The sequence below is a fragment of the Bacillus rossius genome, chromosome 2 (assembly GCF_032445375.1).
Source record: "Bacillus rossius redtenbacheri isolate Brsri chromosome 2, Brsri_v3, whole genome shotgun sequence".
Lineage (NCBI taxonomy): Eukaryota > Metazoa > Arthropoda > Insecta > Phasmatodea > Bacillidae > Bacillus > Bacillus rossius.
The window spans coordinates 46,584,553-46,606,185 of record NC_086331.1 but is presented as its reverse complement, the minus strand read 5'-3'; the positions used below and the strand labels follow the sequence as shown (position 1 = coordinate 46,606,185).

Below are 21,633 nucleotides of genomic sequence, written 5' to 3'. Positions count from 1 at the left end.
CAAGGACCCAAATTAAACTCCTTCTCTCATGTCGTTTAGCATTCTTTCTCAAGGTAAACAGCTTGCTGCAGTATCTACAGTGATGTCGTTTTGATACAGCTACAGGCAACGAATCAGGGTACATGTTAGATTCTGCGACTAATGGCAGATGCAAACTAAGAGTTTTAAATTAAAACCATTACTTAAATAGAATTTTTTAAATATTTCGTCATCGAGAGTTAAATTATCTCATGCAAAAGTACTGGTTGTAAATAGTTATGCTTTTCAACAACAGATGATGCCATGTGTTGCTGCAGGTAAATAATATTTATTTCTTTTATGCGGGTTGCGGATGTTCACTAACGATCGCAAAAGAAGGATGGCTTTGCTAGACTCCAAGGAGAAGGAAGTTTGTTCATCCAGTTAGTGTTTCTCAGATTTCTCAGGGCATATTATTATTTGACTGAATAATGATTTTTTTAAATTCCAACTGATAAAAATATTGCAAGTGGTGATTTAGTAGCAGAAATTCACTAATTAAATTTAACCTTGAATATAATGACTTGTCTCATTAAAAGTAAAACTCCTTCATGGAGAGATTGGTTGCTCAGAAATAACCAGAAGCACTTGGAGAAACCATAGGAATGATCGCAAGCACACGGAAAAAAACCATCAAAATATTGACAAGAATAATTAGGAGCACATGGAGAAAACCATCATAATATTGACATGGATAATCGGGAGCACACGGAGAAAACCACCACACATTTTCTTTGATAAATTACAAAAAAAAATTAAACAAAAATTACAAAATATAAAAAAACTGATTCTGCTAGCTTATGAAATTCTCATTATTGAGAAAAGATAGAGTTCTAGTCCAAGCCAGAATCAGTTTTTGTATATTTTGTAATTTTTGTTTAATTTTATTAATTTTTTTTTGTAATTTATGAAAGAAAATGTGTGGTGGTTTTCTCTGTGTGCTGCCGATTATCGTTGTCAATATTTTGATGGTGTTCTCCGTGTGCTCCTTATTATTCTTGTCAATATTGTGATGGTTTTTTCCGTGTGCTTGCGATCATTCCTATGGTTTCTCAAAGGTATTCTGGTTATTTATGAGAAACCAATCTCTCCATGAAGGAGTTTTACTTTTAATGAGACATGTCATTATATTCAAGGTTAAATTTAATAAGTGAATTTCTGCTACTAAATCACCACTTGCAATATTTTTATCAGGTGGAATTTAAAAAAAAAATCATTATTCAGTCAAATAATAATATGCCCTGAGAAATCTGAGAAACACTAACTGGATGAACAAACTTCCTTCTCCTTTGAGTCTAGCAAAGCCATCCTTCTTGTACCCCTTTCTCGGGGTACCGTTTTACAAGGAAATTAAAAGGAAGTTTATATTATAGTTTTCCTTTAGTATAGTTTATTTGAGTATTGGTGTTATCCGTACGGCGGTATTTTTGAAATATTGGTAACGTTTTTCAGCGCTAGTGTCGCCCGGGAGCACCTGGTAACAGTTAGTGAGAATATCATTAATTAATTGTGTTTATTAGTTATATTTATAATGTAGTTATATATTTGTATAAAACTATTTTAATTATTAATGCGACATAGCAAAGTTGGACAAGTGGTGATCGGGGTAAAATGAAACAAATCACGAGCACAGCACGCATGCGCGCGAGGGAGGCAGACTTTTTCCCCTCCCTTCTTTGAAGGAAGGGAGGGGAGGCAGGCGATCAGCTGTTCTGGACGACGGGCCGGTGTGTGAGGTGGTCCGCGGAAGAGGCCTCGCAAAAAATGACTTTTGCGAGTGTGGGGCCGGCTTGGGCAGCAGAATAACTCGTTGGTATCTGTGTGGAAGAGTAGCTGTAAAGCTCGTCAAGAAGATAGTCGCGGTACTATCGCGGCGGAACGAGGCTCCTTCCGGCTAGTATAGCCGTCAGCACCGACTGGCCTGAGGACCAGTGGGGTTTAGCGAGGATTCGCTAATCCAACGGAGACGACGAGCCGATACGTGAGTGACTTCCCTTGTGATTCCCCTTGTGCAACGGGGTTATGCTGCAAGAGATTGGTGGCAGAAATAATTACGTCAAGCCTGAGAGTGTTATTTTACGTCGGAGGTCTGTTTCTCCCCAGCCACATTTAACAACTTTATGATATGGACACGTGAAGTAAATAATTGAAACTTATGATGAAATTCAAATGGTAGAGACTCGCGTTGAACGTTTTAAGGGTACCCGTCCCCCGAACAATTGAGCACATCGCGTAACAAGGAAGGTGTTAACTAGCTCGAACTTGGTTTATCAGAGATTTTAAATCACTATAAGGTGTCTATTGTAACTGATGTTAAGTTTAGGGGATTTTTATATTTCCTTATCATGTGCTGGGTATGAATATATATATATAGTATATAGCATCGGGCCCGATTTAGTTAATATGTACCGGCGAATGCTTATATTCTTTTAATGCTTGTAATAGTTTGATTTCAGAGGTTCAGATTAATAAATAATGTTTTGTCGTACTTGCCGCAAAAGTTGTGCTTTCTCAAGCAAATTCCTTTCTTTCGCTGTTTAATTTAAGCCCTGTTTTTTTTATACCCGTGTTGATTGCCGAGAGGTTTGGTGAACTGTGTGCCGTAACCTATTTTTCTGATATGTCGGATGGCGATACACTATACCAGGTAATTCCCGGCACTTGTTCGCGGTTTGCGACTCTCCCTTGGGGCTTACGGGGGCGTCATTCTTTTGCGATCGTTAGTGAACATCCGCATCCCGCATAAAAGAAATAAATATTATTTACCTGCAGCAACATGTGGCATAATCTGTTGTTGAAAAGAATAACTACTTACAACCAGTACTTTTGCATGAGATAATTTAACTCTCGCTGACGAAATATTTAAAAAATTCTATTTAAGTAATGGTTTTAATTTAAAACTTTTAGTTTGCATCTGCCATTAGTCGCAGAATCTAACATGTATCCTGGTTCGTTGCCTGTAGCTGTATCAAAACTACATCGCTGTAGATACTGCAGCAAGGTGTTTACCTTGAGAAAGAATGCTAAACGACATGAGAGAAGGAGTTTAATTTGGGTCCTTGTCAAAAACCATATAATTGCAGTCAGTGTCATAAATCCTTTGGTTGAAGATATTACTTGGATATACATTGCAAGAACTGTATAACTAAGATGAATAAAGATAACGAAGACTGTGTTTCAACATCGTGGAAGAGGAACAAAGGCAGAATATTAAACGACAATAATGATTATGAAGAATGTATAAAAGCTAATGCTAAAAACACTGATATATATCAAGACAATAATTTAAAAAAAAAAAACGAAGAAAGTAGAAACCTCATTAGAAATGAAAATATATTTACATCAATATTTAGTCGTATCCATGAAAATGTGAAATATGCAGAACCACAGCTGACAAGACCGTAGACTGTGATGAAACATCTGAAGCTGACATTATTGAAAATTGTGGTGACACATCTGAGGCTGACATGATCGATGACTGTGCTGACAAATCTAAGGCTGACATGAATGAGTACTGTGCTGAAGCACCTAAATCATGCAAGAGCGAAGACTATGTTGGTGGCTTGAGACCAAAACGATGGAAACGACGTAATAAAATTAATTTCCTGATCAAGCTTGTGATGCTGACATAATTGAGTACTGTGCTGAAGCACCTAAAGCGGTCAAGAGCGAAGACAGTGATGGTGGCTTGAGATCAAAACAATGGAAATTACGTAATAAAATTGTAACGCCCCTCGTGCCCAAAAAATATATTATTTTAAATTAATTAAAAACACCTTGGAAACTGCTGGGCAAAATATTAAGAAAATTAAAGTTAATTACCAGAGGGGACACGAGGCGGTGAACACGACAAAATTTACACTCCCTGCACTCTAGTAACTTGGGAGTTCGTGGATCGTTATGTAGAAGAAGGTATATGATAAATAAATACACTATATAAATAATTTGGTCTATAGGTTTTCCTGGTTTATCATTAAGAGGTTTTGTATTAGCATTATTTTGACATGATAATAAAGATCTTGGTAATTAACAAAGTTAAGGGGGAGCCCCTACATTATTTAAAACAATAAATATTACACCTTGTCAAACAAATTATTACACTAACAAAATTTCAAGTATAGCACCAAAATTTGATTCTCCCAACGATTACATATATATTAGTTTTCTTGATTTTACATGTTCTTGAGGATTTAAAGCACTGCTCGCTGGTATCTTTTTAATGAATTTAGTTCCTTCCATGCAAGCGGAAAATATATATAGCTCATATCACCCGGGTCTTCCCAGGATGACGTCGGACCGAGAGGAAAACTCTTGTAAAAGGGGAAATCAGCTGGAGGTCCCGAAGATCATGCGGGGAGCAATTTCTCTCCCCAGAAACTTGGACCCTGTCTGAAACACAAGTCAAATTCAAAACGAATTAGACCTGCTTCCAGACAGTCATACACAGTCGGCGCGAAATGCCAACAAACGGGAATATGGGGAGGGGGAAAAAACGGATTACTCACCAAACAGGGTGTGGAAACAGGGCCTACGAGGTGTCTCGCGCCGACATCAGGATGACGTGCACCATGAAATCGCGGATGTGCGTTAGGAAAACTAATTTTTAAAGAATAAAAAAAATAAAATTTTTAACTACACATGACTTTTTCTAAAAACTACATCTGCCTGGCTACTGTACAAATGGGATCACATCCCTTAAGCAACTGACTACATCTTTTATGCAACCGAAAATCGCCGTTCCCACGAAAAGCCTCTTAGCGCAGAGGACGCTGAGAAGATGTGGTCAGCAGCCGAGGTCAGAGTACTGAGTCCTGGCGATGACGGTCATGGCTACTAATTAAATCGGGTGGTCGGCCCTAGGAAGAAAGAGGGGGAAGGTTCGGCTCATGGCCGAAAACATGCGAAGGAGTCCGAGGCGGTCGTGACAAGAACACAGACATGCGCACTCTCTACCGGCAAGTACAGAAGGCAACAAACAATCGACTTCTACTGGCCGCGAGAAGAAACATAGTGCCTTATGGCGCTGCGGTGCTGCTTTCTAGCGGCGTAAAGTGGATCTAATTGAGGCGGTGAGCTGATTTGCCACCAGGTATCACGAGAGTGTGCTCTACATGCTGGCGACCAGGCCCGCGGTTACTTTTTCTGCCGCTAGATGTGGACGTCTCTGTAAGACCAGGGAGAAAGTCCTTGAATTAGCCCATCGTCTTGGCTAAGTTCACGTCAGGTCTCTGCTCCCGACTTGATTTCTCAGAACAAATGTGAGGTGGAGTGAGAGGAAGGGAGGACAGAAATAGCCACTAAGGTGGGAACACAGGTCCACTGGAGACTCATTCGTGACGAGACTTGTTATTCTCAGCAGGCCTCTAAGAAGTAGCAGCTTGCAGCCCAGAAGCCACTCTATGCAATTTTTGTCATGAAGAGAAATAAAATTACAAACTCGGGACGTGACTGCAAGCGAGAGAAATTTCAACTGGGCTGCCCACGTCCACATTTGACAGCAAAATATCAGATAGGCCCCCTGGGAAAGGGGTCTTCGGTCCACTGGTACAAAGTTTAAACACGTGGCGTACACCGGCCTAACAAAGAGTAAATCACCCCCTTAACAACCAGATAAATTTAAAAAAAATAAGATTTCCAAAAAAAATATTAAAATTATAGAAAAAAAAGGTGACGAAATGCCTAATTTCCGGCACCAAATAAATTATCCTAATCAAGCTTGTGATAATCACTGGTCGATGACGAAAATGACCTTGTGGTTGGTGTTGAAACAGAAGACACCAGGGATAATCATTTTTATTATAAACATACAAGGAAGATGAACGTAGCAGAGGGATTGATTATACCTCATGGGAAGATCCTAACATATTGGTTGACAGGCTAAGACTTCTACATGGTTCGCTTTGTGCAGGAAACTATTGGAGCATCAAAGAAATATCCTTCATACTTAAAGAACTGAGGGAAGCTAGCTACATAAAATAATGGTTTCTATTAATTGCATGTGTATAAACTTGAAGAAAACTAAGATTTTTTAAAAATGTACTTTATCATTTCTCGAAATCTCATTTCTAAATAAATTTATAACTAAAAGGTGTAAAAAAGTCACCACTGACATCCAAAATGTATACTAATAAAGTAATGCATGTAATCATGTCAAGTTCGATAAAAAAAGTAATTGAAATCAGTTGGAGCATTCTAGCTGTTGGAGCATTTGAAGCATTTGGAGCTGTTGGAGCATTTGGAGATGATGAAGCTGTTGGAGCATGTGGAGCATTTGGAGCTGTTGGAGCATTTCGAGCATATGGAGCATTTTGAGCTGTTGGAGCATTTGGAGCTGTTGGAGCATTTGGAGCATTTGGTGCATTTGGAGCCTTTGTAACATTTGGAGCTGTTGGAGCATTTGGAGCATTTGGAGCTGTTGGAGCAGTTGGAGCTTTAGAGCATTTGGAGGAGTTGGAGCTGTTGGAGCTAAGAATTAGTTTTTTTCGCGTCTATGCAGGGCTTAATGTTTATAAGATTGCTGGCTTTCGCAAGTGATCCTTTAGTAGGATAGAAATTATGTAATAAATATTATGTTTGTAAAAGTACTTGCGGTGTTTTATTTCCCGAACCTGACAATTTTCTGGTATTTAAATTAAATTTATTTTCAGCTTCGTTCATAGATCAAAGAAAGTTTCGATTCAATATGAAAAATAATGTGTGATTTTTTCGGTGAATTTTGGAATTTTTCCCGAACTAATAAGTCAATAAATCCAAATATCTAAAATGGCGGTCGTAATGGTTTAAAGGATGATGGTAATAGATGATTTTAAGTCTCTTTTATGACTTTGATAATAATTTATTATAATTATTATTTTTTCCATAAAATTATTTTTTTAATCATCCAAGCATCGAACCAAGAACAGGAATTGATATAATCACTCATTACTTTAATAAGTGAATTTTTTGTTGAATTTTGGAATTTTTTTCTAGAATTTCTAGCTAAATAATTACACGATTCCAAGATGGCACCCAAATATCAAGATGGCAGGCACTTCAGTAATAATAAATGATTACTGCACTCTAGCGGGTAAAACTTAGACAAGTATGATGGTAATGTACTCTATAAGACGAGTACACGCACAAGATGGTGTCCTCCAGCAGACGAAAACAAGATGGTGGCAATGACCTCTAGCAGGTGGTAGCTCCTGGTAGCATGTACTGAACGCAAAATGGTGTTTCCATGATGGTCGTTAAGGTAAAATCAAATGTCAAGGTTCAAGGTCAAATTTCAAGCTCAAGGTCAAATTTCAAGGTCAAGGTCAAATTTCAAGGTCAAGGTCAAAGTTCAAGTTTAAGGTCAAATTTCAAGGTCAAGGTTAATGTTCAATGCCAACAGTTGAGGACAAAGTTATGGTGAACATAATTTTACACTAACATGGTATCAGCACACTTTAGCAGACGATAACAAGATGGTTTTCTCCAGCGGATGAAGACAAGATGGCAGACATGTCGTCATACTAGCTGACGATATATATATACCTTGCTATTGGTGGCGGAGATCAATCTGTAGGTGGTTTCTGTGGAGGAAGGATCTGTTTTTTTTTTGCTCTAATAGTTTCGAATCAAGGACAGGAATCGAACTAATTAATCAGTATTCTAATAAGTAATTTTTTTTTCTCGAATCTCCAGCATTAAAATTATGTATTTTCAAGATGGCGACCATAACGAAAATTGCAACGGTGTTTTTTAAGATTTTTATTATTTAATTCGATTGATTAATTTTTTAATGATTTTTAATATTTTTCCCGTTTTTCTAACAAAACCATTACGGATATTCAATATTGTGACCGTAACGATAATTGTTACAGTTACGTCTTAATACAGGTGGAGCTATTATTACTTCAAATCAAAAAAAAATACAAGTCCGAATATGCATGTTATTTTTATATATACCTTATTTTATTCTCAGTTTGGTAAATGTCTCGATGGCCGTGCGGTTAAAGGCGTATGTTGTTCAACCTAGAGATCAGAGCTGCAATGGTTCGAATCACAGCGCTTCCACTGTATTTTGTTAAAAAATTTAAATTTAATATGTCGATAAGGACCATAATAGCTATGGTAGGTAATGGAACATCGACCTTATGTGATGAATCAGAGCGATGCTGGCGCTCTCTATGAACAAACAGCAGAAATAAAGTCCTTGGTATCCAAGATGGTGACCTCCAGAAGAACAAAAAAAAAAAAAATAAAGAGCTAGGCTGGCGCTCTCTAGGAACAAACAGCAGAAACAAAGTCAACGGTATCCAAGATGGCGGCCTACAGAAGAACAAAAAAAATCAAGAGCGTTGCTGGCGCTATCTAGGAACAAAGAACAGAAACAAAGTCGACGGCATCCAAGATGGCGGCCTCCAGTGGAACAGAAAAATTCAATATGGCGGTCATGAAGAAAATTTCATCATAATGAGTGGGGCGCTCTATTTAAATATGGCGGATCCAAGATGGCAAAAAAAAAGATTTAGGTCGTTGAAACCGTAGTCTTTATTCCTAGATGTCTAAAAATTGTAACGATCGTAAACGCTGAATTTTTTTTACATAGAATGTAAAGTATTTCCCCAGTATATAACATTATTTTTTCAAGCGTTTTCTTTTACTGTAAGTTCTCACATGCTCTGTGGTTTTTAAATAAAATAGTTTGACTCAAAGTTTTTTGTCCTAAAGTCATTTGTCCTAACTTGGTTTTTCATAATGTCGTTTGTCCTAAAATCATTTGTCCTAAAAGTCGTTTGTCCTAAAGTCGTTTGTCCTAAAGTCGTTTGTCCTAATGTCGTTTGTCCTAAAGTCGTTTGTCCTAATGTCGTTTGTCCTAAAGTCGTTTATCCTAATGTCGTTTGTCCTAAAGTCGTTTGTCCTAAAGTCGTTTGTCCTAAAACTCAGAGTAAGGATTTATCGATACTGGAACCGTCGTTTGTCCTAAAAGTCGTTTGTCCTAAAGTCGTTTGTCCTAAAGTCGTTTGTCCTAATGTCGTTTGTCCTAAAGTCGTTTGTCCTAAAACTCAGAGTAAAAATATTTTGAAGCTGTTCCGTCGTTTGTCCTAAAATTCGTTTGTCCTAAAGTCGTTTGTCCTAAAGTCGTTTGTCCTAACGTCGTTTGTCCTAAAGTCGTTTGTCCTAATTTTTAGGACAAACGAAATTAGGATAAACGCTTTAGGACAAACGATTTTAGGACAAACGACGTGTACCCGCATATCAAGCTAGGACGCAGCCCCCGACGATGTCAGTTGGTAAATCTGAAGTCTGAATTATTGTTGGAGTCGCAACAAGCCGGGAATACATTTTACACAAATTAAATATTGTCCATTATTGAAGAATTGACTGAATCTCGGTATATCAAAAAGTAGTTAAATAAAAAAAAGACCAGCCGATGGAATGGGTGGGAATTATCATTATTGGTGCGCACTGTGCATGGAGTTCCAGCAGACGACAACTAGATGGCGGTTGACTGTGACGCACACTCTGTGGCGTGCTCTCTGTGGCGAGAGTTAGTATTAAAGATGGCGGACGCTCTCTCTAACACACTCTGGTGGCGAGAGTTGGTACTAAAGATGGCGGGCTTATATCACAGCTAGTACTCGGAGGTGGCACCCCTCTGTGAGTGTATGGCGGCATACCTAGTACTGTAGCTTATATTCCTTATTTCTTTCTTTACTCTTTAACTGACCTCCTGGTCTAGCGGCTACGGTCACTGTATTCTAACCTCAACGTACTCATGTTCCCCCGGATCAAACCCCAGCTGCAGTCTCAACATTTTTATTATTAGTAAAAATAACTTCAGCGCTACACAGCAACGCCTCCTAGCTCCTAAAGAATGAACCACAGCATACACCGCCGCCCCAGCAGACAATGCTCCAAAGATAACTCCACGTGGTGATACACCCTCCCACCTGCCACGCCCACCCCAAGCAACCACCTGTTGCTATGGCCCAGCAGATGATGCTCCAAAGATAGCTCCACGTGGCGACACACCCACCTGACATGCTCACCCCAAGAAACCACCAGTTGCTAGGAAACAAAATGGCCACCTCTAGACTGAGACTAACACATCCTCCTACCCCTTCCACCCTCTTGGGGGTCCCATTCCCCCTGGGATAGGAATAGCATAGCTTCTTCCCCCCTCTGAGGGGCCTATCCTTAACACAGTGATCTTACCGCCCCTATCCCCCCGTAGATCCCACAGTCCCAGAACCTGTCCGCTCTCACTACTCATACTTGACCTCAGGAGAGCCAATGTAGAGGAATGGGACAGGATGGACCAGCAACATCTTGACCACCTTAGAGACAGCACTGAGGAGAGTTCAAGCATGCTGCAATAGGTGAGTGACTAGGTACTAACAGTCCACTAGGAGGAAGTTTTGGTTTGGACAATTTACAGGTTGATAAAATTTCTAGGTTTCAGGGGCTTTGTTTAGGTTGCGTTTGCACAGCGAAAAGTATGTTTTGGTATCATAAAGTATGTATTTTCATTCACTGTTAGCAGTAATCTGTTCATCATACACTTGCATGGAAATCAAGGTGGTGCCAAAAATTTTTTGAGTAGTATATGGTGGTGTAATCTCTCATCATACAGATGTATTAAGCGTAAGCACTTTTCACTGGTTTGTTTGTTAGTTAGTTACATCATAAGTATGTTATTTTGTTTTTATCTATTCCATTTTACCAATATCCAACAAAACTTTTAGTTGGCAAATTATTCAACTGTACAAATATAGAGCAGCTCAAAAATTAGTTCACTATATTAGTACTGTTATGTACTACGTACAAATACATTCATATTCCATTTTGTATTCCTACACATTAAATAAAAACATTCTCATTTTAATACAGAATCTATCCAAAATGCCTTATGACTCTGTGTTAAATAAAAATAATTATTTAATCTAAAATTCTACATACCTTAGCACGTCCTTGAAAGTTAAATGTCAGTACAAACTCGCCTTTACGAGTTTCACTTTGGCGTACTAAAAAAATTCCGTGGCCTCCAAGGCCATCATTTAAAACCAAGTGTGCTGCTTCTGATCGAGGCAGGGTTCCATGAAACCAAGGATAGTCTCGTAATGTACTCCATAAGTCCAGTTCAGGTTCAGACACTACAAGCAAGTGAATGAAAAAAGTAAGTTATATTTTGTATCACTGTATGTAAATAGTTTTGTTATAGAAACTATTTGAAACATCTACTATAAAATTTGTTACATCTACTTTTGGTTAAGTATCTTCAGCAATGACAGAATTCCTAAGAAAACTATGAAATATTTTATTACATGTTTTTTGCAATATTAACTTTATATAAGCATGTTTCATAATGTAGTTGTTCAAATCCCTTACCAACTAAAACTTTTATACTTTTAATGCAAACGTGCCGGTGAATAGTTATTTAGTTATCATTATCACAATTAGAATAACATTTCTGGAAATTATTTTTACACAAAAAATTAATTTTTTGAAAATTAATTTTTACTGGGTTATAAAAAGGGTGTTTTCCTCTCTAGAACTTGATAAACAAGCCCTGTCATTTCATTATTGTAATTATTTTCTGAGATTTTATTGACTTTAATCTTGACCAAACTTTGGCACCACAATGTAGTTACAAAAAAACATTATTTTAACATATAATATTGCACTGTAATGCAAAGAGACTTACGATTGTGGGGTCTCCAAGATTATACTAGGCTACGAACCACTTACTTACATACTTAAGTATTCAAAGACTGAGTCCTGCTTATGGTTGGGATCAAACTCAGCTTCTGCCACATGTATGTGATCTCTGAGAGATCAAAGCCACTTTAAGCACAATGTGTGCATTATTTGGAGATAATGAGAAAAGGACAAAAATGTATTGGGTAAGATTCTTGAAAGCCAATAAATAAAATAATGATATGGATAATATTGTTGATTTTAAACATGTGCATTGTGTATAGATGATGGAAATGATGGAGGACTTTAAAACATGTCTACATTTTTCTATCATGGTCTCATTTAAAATGAATTAAATGAAGTGGTAACAATTTGTAGGTTTCTGGCTTTGTTTAGGTTGATTTTGCACAGAAAAATTTACATTTTGGTGTCATAAAGTATGTATTTTCATTCACTGTTAACAGCAATCTGTTGATCACATACTTGCATGAAAATCCAGGTGGTGAAAAAAATATTTTGAGTAGAATATTTTGGTGCAATCTCAGGTGCATTAAGCATTAGTAGATGAAAATTAAATATAAAATAAATTTTAAAATTATATATTCCTTGGTTAATGTATGTTAGAGTTTAGAAAAATAATTTCATGGCATGATTGCGTGATTGCGTGATACTTAAATATTAAGTGATACTGCAAAAGTCAAAGGTTTGATACATTTAATAGACTTTTTTGGACATACGCCGCTGCAATGGCATGATTCCCAAGAATTGTATTAAATCAAAATTACCCATTGCATGAGTAATTTAAAGAAAGTTTGATAAAGTTTCTAGCATGACTCATTACTTACTAATTAATGAGTACACCAATCCCTCACTTAGCACAACTAATGTGTTCCTAAAAATGTTCGTGTTATTCAAAATTGTATATTCTGAAGCATTAGTCTCCATAAATAGCAAAGCTAATTTACTTAATGTGTTCTAAAATGTGTAGGGAAATATTATTTTAAGTAATATAAATGCGTGCAATAACACTCAACGATAAATATGTCACACCATTTATCTTTATAAGCCTATTATCGAATACTTTGTATGACAAATATGACACCACGTAACGGGAGATAGTTATTGTCAGTCGACTGGTTGTACCTTTCCACAAACTTTCCAAACCATCATTTACTGACAGTGAAACCAATATTACTGTCCGGGTATTTACATTTAAATTTTTAAAAAATTATGTGCTTATTCACGTATCACTGCTTGGTTAACATCAATCCTGTCAGGCCCGTGATTTTTTTTTCATTGTACCATTCATTTAACAAACTTTTCCGTGTGAATCATCTGTTCATTTCTGTCCCAGTATCTAATGTCAAATATGTTCCCGCAAGTACAACTAACAGCATCGGACTTATATAAACGTATGATAGAGTCCTTATTTCGTACAATTGTACGCAAAGCAAATTGCTTGAAATTAAAGTACGACCAATATAAGTGTGGCCTTCATGACATATGCATGCTGTAATACTTCTAGTTTTGCTCAAATACTTGAACACGATGCATTATGCTCTCACTGGGAAGCCATGATTCCACTATGATTCCAACTGCAGGTGCTTGCGTACGTACCTTTGGCAGCAGACGAATGGGCAGATGTTGCGTTGTGTTTGTGCATATGAGTTCCCTGCCACTGGCTCGACTGAGGTTCATCACAGTCCGTTATGTGGCCGGGAAAATGTTACAGCCCGGTGGCATACATTCAGACGTAAAAACATTTGGTCCTTTACCCTCTAAACCTGCAACTGAACTTGCCAAATATATATATGCCACCTATATATATCATTTACAGCTAATGTTTGTACAACAGCCAATAGCGTAGTCAGACCTGCGCGTCCATCTCTTCCCCCCTTGTATAGCTAACTGTATGCCACGGCACATCTGTTGTTTACAGAGTTGAAGCAGACTTTGTGGTGTCATTCCCCATTTTTTTTCGCCTATGGCGATTTCAAGCTAATTGAAATTTACAGATGTGCTATTCAAGACTAGGGCAGTAAAATTAACATTGCACTAAATGAATTCACACAATTTGAAGACATGTTAAGTTAGGGATTGGTGTACTGGGTTGTGTAAACAAATAGTTTAAACACACCTATAATTTTGAAGGTCCTAGTGCCTTGAGATTTTAAATGCATTTAAATATTATGTAAATCCTTAGCCTTATCAAATTAAAGACAGTAAAAAAATACCTGGGATTACTGCAAAGTATTGAGTATTATTACCTGACCGGGCAGGGAATGGTATTTATAACTTATTATTACTTTTTAGTCCATAAAAATAAAGATACACTTAATTTTATAATGTGTGTATGTTTTTTGAAATGAACTATGCACATTAAAGTATACTTAATATACACGTTTTCTTAACCCCACGGCATTCATCCTCTCTTACTTTACTAATTCTTATACAGAATACCTAAGACAGAATTACAGAAACATGTGATGTACAAGTGTACTTGTGAAACTTTTATGATGTGTTTTACTTATAGAATTTAGGGTAACATTTTCAAATTTCATCAGCTACCTTCTAAATAACATTGTAATTAAATCAGGTTTAATTGTTTTTGGATTAGTTCATGAAAAATTATGCAATATAAGGTTTGAAAATGAACATGAGAATGTGAGCCAACTAGCAATGCTTGTACATAATAGGTTAGACGCAAACATTTGATTTGTTAGTTGGACTTCATGGCATCTTCTGCCCTCAGTTTCTAGTTGTAGGCATATAAGTAAGATGTAAGTAGTATAATTTTCAATTCCCTAGTGGTTGAGGTGGTGTGCAACTGTCTCAACACATTTCTGCAGCAAGTCTGCTCTTTAGTTTCAGAGGAACTAACCCCAATGGTTGTTGGTAAATTAACTGTATAAATTTAGATGACCATGATAACCATGGTACCATCAAATGGCAATAACTCTTGGTAAGACCCAGATGACCATGGCATATCAAAGGCTGTAATGTTGTCATATGCATCAACTCTGATATCTGCAGTTTCATTTACAGAGGCAATTTTCATGATGAGTGTCATCAGCTTTGCTTAGCCCATTGACATCAAAATATTATATACAAAAATTACAGTACCAGTATGTAGTAGGTACTGAGGCAAGTCTCTCACTATACGTTAAGTGTTCACGGGCTGGAGAAAACCTATAAGCACGTGAAGTAATAGTGTATTTAAGTGCTGCAGGCATCTTAGAAGGTGCAACATCTCAAGAGTGATAACAGTAAGTCATGCAAAGGGCCAACGATGAGCTAACTGGAGACTGAATGCTATTTCTGTGGTATAGCAATCATGCTGAGCTATGGTGCTCTTTGTTACATGTGGTGCAGTTGCCTGTTGAACCCATGGACATAGATCCCGGGGATGCCAGGGGGCCCACGTGCTCTTGCAAAATTGTAACTGTGAAATGGGAATGGTAAACATTCTCCTGCACCCCCCTCCCCCCACCCCTGAGAATCCAACAGGTTTTCCCTAATGGTTGAACTCATCACACTAAAACCCATCAGTAAGAAAGCTGCAGTATGAAATTTTTTTTTGTGGGAGAACTGACTGCTTACCAGATTTGCGATGGAATATAGCCCATTTACTTGCCAGCCAAGGTCATTAGATACCAGGTCGTCTCAACAGAAGAAAAACGAGTTTGGTCGTTCGGGTGTTTCCGTGATATGAGGTATCCGCTAGACCTTCAAAGTAAAAAAAACTGTGAAATTGCGTGCTTGTTTTGATTTTGTTTTCGTGCTGTGGTTTAGTAATGTAAAAATGCCTGCTGTTGAGAAGAAATTGGTTGCTTCATTTGTAAGAATAAGGACTTTTTTAAGATTGAATCATCTCAATCGACAGTTAAGTAAAAAACGTGTTGGAAGAAGCAGCAATAAAGTGTACAAGAAAAGGAAAAAAATTGTAACATAAATAGTAGGCTTATAGATTTTTTGAAGGAAGTGTCATTTAATTTAGATTTAGCAAAAAAAAATTGTGGGGTGTGTTTGGAGTGATAGTAATCTTTTGTATTTCATATGAAATAATTTACTTGTAAATTGCAGTCATGGATAATTTCAGAATGTGTGTTTGCTACAGAATTGTTTAACAAAAACTTATGACTTCGCAAGATAGAACTTCTAAAACTGTTTGACAGGACTAAATGTTATTGGATGTATTATGTTTGTAGGAAAACAATAAGGCTACTGATATTGCTCATCGTTCATTGAATAAAAGCATGTTTGATGTGAACCACACCTAATGAACTTCATTTTCTGGTTTAATGAATTTGTCATTGCTTTGTTTATCTTTAAATAGCAAACATTCCATAGCTTGTCAGATCACTCATTCTTTCATTGTATTGTATTCTTTCTCTGGTTTTTCACTAAATTGAAACCAAATAAATAACTCTGGACATATTGCAAAGAGTTGTCCCTTGTTACATTCACAAGTAATTGTCTATGTTCTTGTTATATTTACATATTTGTGCATTTTATAATTTTTAATATATTTTGTGGTCATAATTGGGCCACAGTGATTTAATGCAGTTTAACAAAAAAAAACCTGAACCTAACCACAGTTGTTTTCAACATGAATAGAAAATATGGAGCATATCAAACTAAGTAATTCAGATGCATGAAAAAGTTACAAATGTGTTTGTATACTTATGTAACAAGCAAGTGCACCCATGTGATATTTTGAAGGGGGGGGGGGGGGGGGGGGGAGTGAGATCTGAAGGTATATGGTGTTTTAAATATTTTGGAAGACAAATAGTGATTTGTAAGTAGGTACATATTTAAAATCTACGTGAAAATATTTCAGTGTTGGACGACTTATACGTAACTACATTTTTGTCTTTCTCTGTCAAGGGGGGGGGGGGGGGGTGTTTTGCCCCAAGTATGAGTGCCCATGGTAACAAGTAATAATCTAGTTATGTAAAATATGTCTTGTTAGCTCCAAATGAAGTATTTAGGGAGTCATGCTTAGTTTTACCTCAATTTATAACATGTATTTGTCTACCACACACCAAAATTTATACTAAGCCTTATCATCATCATCATCATCATCATCCACTGTTTCCAGCCTGTGGCTGGGTCAGCCAAGTGGGTCTTGTGACTTTGTCCATTTAACAATCACATTAAAGTGTGATGATATTGAAAGCCTTGCAGTTTATATTTTATTCGTACAAATATATAGTTATGTATGTGTGTGTATGTATATATATACATACACACACACACACATGCATATGCCATATAAATTTTTAGAGATAAAGAAAATATGGTATTAATTTTCATGGCTAGCTGCTACACTAATTCTTTTTATCCAGGATTTTGTGCAAAATGACTTTTATAAAAAAAAACTAATGGCAACAGTATAATAAATAAATTTAACATTTAATAGAGGTGGTATTAAAAAAAATGTAAATAATGTTATATCATTTACATAAATATCTTGGTAACAAAATTTATTTATGTACATATTTCATTAAGGAGACTCAACGCTAAACCATTCGAAACTTCGCAAATATGTAAAATTACAGAAAAAATATTAAATTACTTTTTATGTAAATTAATGTAATAAATGATCAGCTACAAGTTGGGAAAACAATTCCTACACATTTGCATTGAAAAAAGCAATTGAAGCAAAATAGTAATGAGATAATGCCTGTAGTAAAAAATAAAGTTTTGTGTATTTTTTGTCAGCTTTTTATTTATCTTTCAATAATGTGTTCATTATAAAACATACTTTAAGTGCCTATTTATGTTGCTGAAATATTTAGAGAAAAAAATCATGTCAATTGATGTAGTTTGTATGGCAGAACATAGTGACTAATTGTATTTGTTTTATAGCTTCTTACTCACCACAATTTATAATAGGCATAAGTAAATGTAGATTATTATGAATTACCTATATATTTTGTTAAATACTGAATTTTGATGTAATGAATTATGTTCTGGGATCAGATTTGGAGTGTTGAAATATTTCTGATGAATTATTTGAGAAAAATTACCTTGTTACTGTTTCTAGCAGTAAAGAATTATGATGAGAGTATACAGACTGCATCTAATAAAATGAAAACAATTTAAGATATGGAGAAATGTGTTATGTGCATGAAAAATAATGAATATCTGATAAATTAATGGTGACTTCGAAATGCAAATCATCAATATAATCACGATTACATTTAGTAATAAATTTAATAGTCACAAAAATAAATATTGCAAGTTTTAAAAGATGTTACACTCCTAGGATATAAACACTTACCTACAATGAAATATTTTTCACAGTAAATTATTATGTTTATTTGGCTCAGTGGTTTGTACGTAGTTATGGATTACAAGTTTCCAGGTTTAAATCCTGTCACTTAAGAATTATTTTAAGTAGGTACATAAATTTTTACTGCATTTTAACACACTAGAGTTATAGAGGATTATATTATTGATGGTTATTTGTTCACCTAATTGTTGTAATTACTATTATAGCTTGGTCATTTTTCACTAGGTGGTCTTACAACATTTATATATTTTTTACTAGTAACAAAAAATTAATCTTACAAACACAATCAAGGAGATTAATTACGAACATGTAAATAAACATTTATATTGATACAAATTAAGTGTATATGTTTGTTTGCATGCTGGTTTTTTTTTTATATATACAAATGTACAATTTTATTCTACACAAATAAAGTTTTGCACATTTAACCTTTGAAACTAGAGGAATGTCACTGTCTACACATTTAAAAAACCTGCCTCTTTTTCTACCTCTTACAGCAGAAGTTTGGCATTTTGTGGTGAAATTTTTTCTAACTAACAGTTCAAAATATGATTACTACTGTGAACATCTTATTACAAAATAAAAAAAAAACTAATCTCATTCTCCATCTACTACCAGTATTTAAATTTTCTGACAAATTAAAAAAATATATATTTTTTTATTCTAGTTACTCTCGTTCAAAAAAAAATTATGTTTGTCTAAACTGCAAATGATGTTTATGTGATACTGTTTCTCATTACCGGCTTAGTACAATTTTACGTTCCAATGTTAAGAGATGAAATAAAATTACCCAGCGATGTATCATGTAATAAAGACTTTGAACAATGGTCTGTGATATTTGTGTTTTAAGCCACATTGTTGGAAAGTATCACAAGGTAGGAATAAAGTGTTGCAGTGTTTTAGGCATGTTTTCTTCCAGAAGAAGTGTTCAGGTAAATCAGAAACTGAGTATGCCTTACTGCCTGCACTATGGTGTGTAAGTAGTGGCCGTAGTGGAATACCAGCTTGGAAACATGTACCTGCCAAGAATGCCAAAATACCAAAATATTTTTATCATGGTAAATTATCTGGGAGTTTGTTTTGCAATTTTAATTTGAGATTTTATATCAAAATATAATAGTATATGTGGTAATTTTGGTGACTATTAGTTTTTGGTAAATAAGTTGGGTAAGGATTAAAATAAAAAGATTTTAAGCAGAGAAATACATATCTTTTAAAGAATTAATTACTTTAAAAAAATAATTGTGTTATTATTGTACACTAATAAATCTTTCACTTACAGCTACCATTTTTCAGAATTATAGATCCTAGTTAACCTAGCAAAACTTTCACATAGTGATCATTTACCATGTTACTCAGGAGTTACCATTCTTAAGAATTACAGCTGATGGAAAGGGACATGGTTAATGGTAGGCCAAACAGCTTTAGAGTGCAGTTTAAATTTTTTACTTAAATTAATAATTATAAATGACAGGTCTGTAAGAAAATTTTCTATGCAAAATTACTAGCTCACTTAATATGAAATTAATGGTAGGAAGAGGGAGTGGTGACATGGAGTATGTACCACAGGGGAGTGCCATGGGGCCCTTGCTGTTCATAATGAAAGATGTCTGGGAAAGCATGATGAGTATATTAAGATTGTTCGTAGGTGACTGTGATATACAAAACCTTGGGAGGAGTGGCACATCTATAAGATGAAATTAGAGTGTTGGTCAAGGAATAATGGAATGGGGATAAATGTAAACAAAAAATAGATGGTTAGATTCACAAGAAATAGAAACATAGACAAGCAAGTATATTACTGGAATATATTGCAGGAGATTCTGTAAGCAATAGATGATTACAAGTATCTGGGATTAACACTACAGAGAGACCTAGACTGGAAAAAAAAAAAAAAAAAAAAAGCGGACGGTGAAGAAGGGAGTAGGGGTCTGGGGTTAACTGCTATGACACTAAAGGAGAGATATAAAAGTCAATGAAAAGGCATCTTCCATGCTGGTGATAACCAGATATGGAATACACCACAGGAATTTGGGACTCGTACCTAGCGATGGACATTTAAGAGTTATAAAGGTACAATGAAAGGTAGTGAGATAAGTGACAAATATCGGAGGAGAAACGATGACGGAAGAAGGAAGATGCATAGACCATCAGTGATGATGATGGAGCTTGTGTGGGACACACTGTAAAGGAGGAGAAAGAAAGAATGGTGAAATAGTTTAAGGTAATTAAAGGGAGGGGATTTTGGAAAGCTGAGAGATAGGTAAAGGGCAGAGGGATCACATGTGGAAGATCAACAGGTTAGAATGCAATGGATTAGACAAAATCATATTACTGCACACAAATATGAAATTTGGTAGTTAAAGGGCCATTAAATATTTTTAGAATATTTTTTGGAGGATAGTCATTACCATAAAACTTGTTATATTGTATGATATTCTTAATACACTTACAAAGTTTGTTTACTAATGCAAATGAACATAACATGTTGACACTTAAACATCTAGCAAGAAAGCTAAATGTAATATTGAATATAATTACTTATCAATGGTAACAAGCATAAACAAATTAGCATTAAATAACACAATGTTGTGAATATTGCAAGAACAGCACGCATCACAATGTTTACCAACAACACCAGTTTAGATTTTAAAATACACATTTGAGTCTAATTTACGATTAAATAACTGACAACATAACAAAGATTAAATATATTACTAGCGGAAACACGTGATACATTTAACCTGTACATAAAATACATCAGTCTATGTGAATCTGAAAATTTAAGAAAGTGCCATTTAGACACGTGATTAATTTGAATTCCCGCGGCAATATGGTCTAGCATGTACGTCAGACGCGATTGACCAATAACAGTAAAATAGCAGGATGAGATGACCTGGTATCTATTGACCTTGCTTGCCAGCTATGTCACTTGCATGATTAATTTTTTATTGATCCACCCAAATATTTTACAAAAAAAAGAGCAGTATTAAAACTGCAAAACTTCTATGACTTGCATCCTTTCAGGAATCCATGTTTGCTTTCCAAGGTAAGATAAATGCCTCGATCAGTCAGGTTCAAAGTTGATAGAGAAAGGATATTAATCTGGTTTATGGGGTAAAAGTGACCTCACTCCAATACAAAACTGGAAACCGAGACTCAGCTGTTAAAAAGTGTTACTTCTTTTAAAAGTATGCTTGATTATTTTCAATGATTTGTCAACAAAATGCTGACAATGACCAAATTTTATGGAAGCAGATAATTATCATACATGCCTGATAATACAGATATCTTTTCTACCACTGCTCTACATGCTCCAAAATGTAACTAACTGTAAATACTGTGTAAAAAAAGACTAAAGATTTAAGTTAATAAAATGGAATATGTTACCAGTACCATAAAAACCATTAGTTAAAAATTCTCCAAATTTCTCACTAAAATAATGCTTATTAAAAACATAAAAAATTGAATTTTTTTCTGACACATAAGTCTCAATAATAATAACCTGAGAATAATACTTAGAACATATATATTTGAAAAAAAATGGAAAAAATTAAAAATAACTCAGAATAATTTAGGCAGTTAGAATCACAGTGGTGAAAGTAACAGAACACGGATTTGTGTTTAGTTGAATGTTAATATGAAACTGT

General features: G+C 35.5%; 1 protein-coding gene across 1 annotated transcript in view; it reads right to left on the bottom strand.

Moving 5' to 3' along the window:
* The window catches only part of LOC134528885 (SH2B adapter protein 1-like), a 296,960-nt gene that overhangs the window by 128,963 nt on the left and 146,364 nt on the right, over positions 1-21,633 (bottom strand). Inside the window, exon 7 of the mRNA XM_063362551.1 lies at positions 10,948-11,141. Coding sequence (XP_063218621.1) covers positions 10,948-11,141 — 194 coding nt within the window. The remainder of the gene's footprint in view (positions 1-10,947; positions 11,142-21,633) is intronic.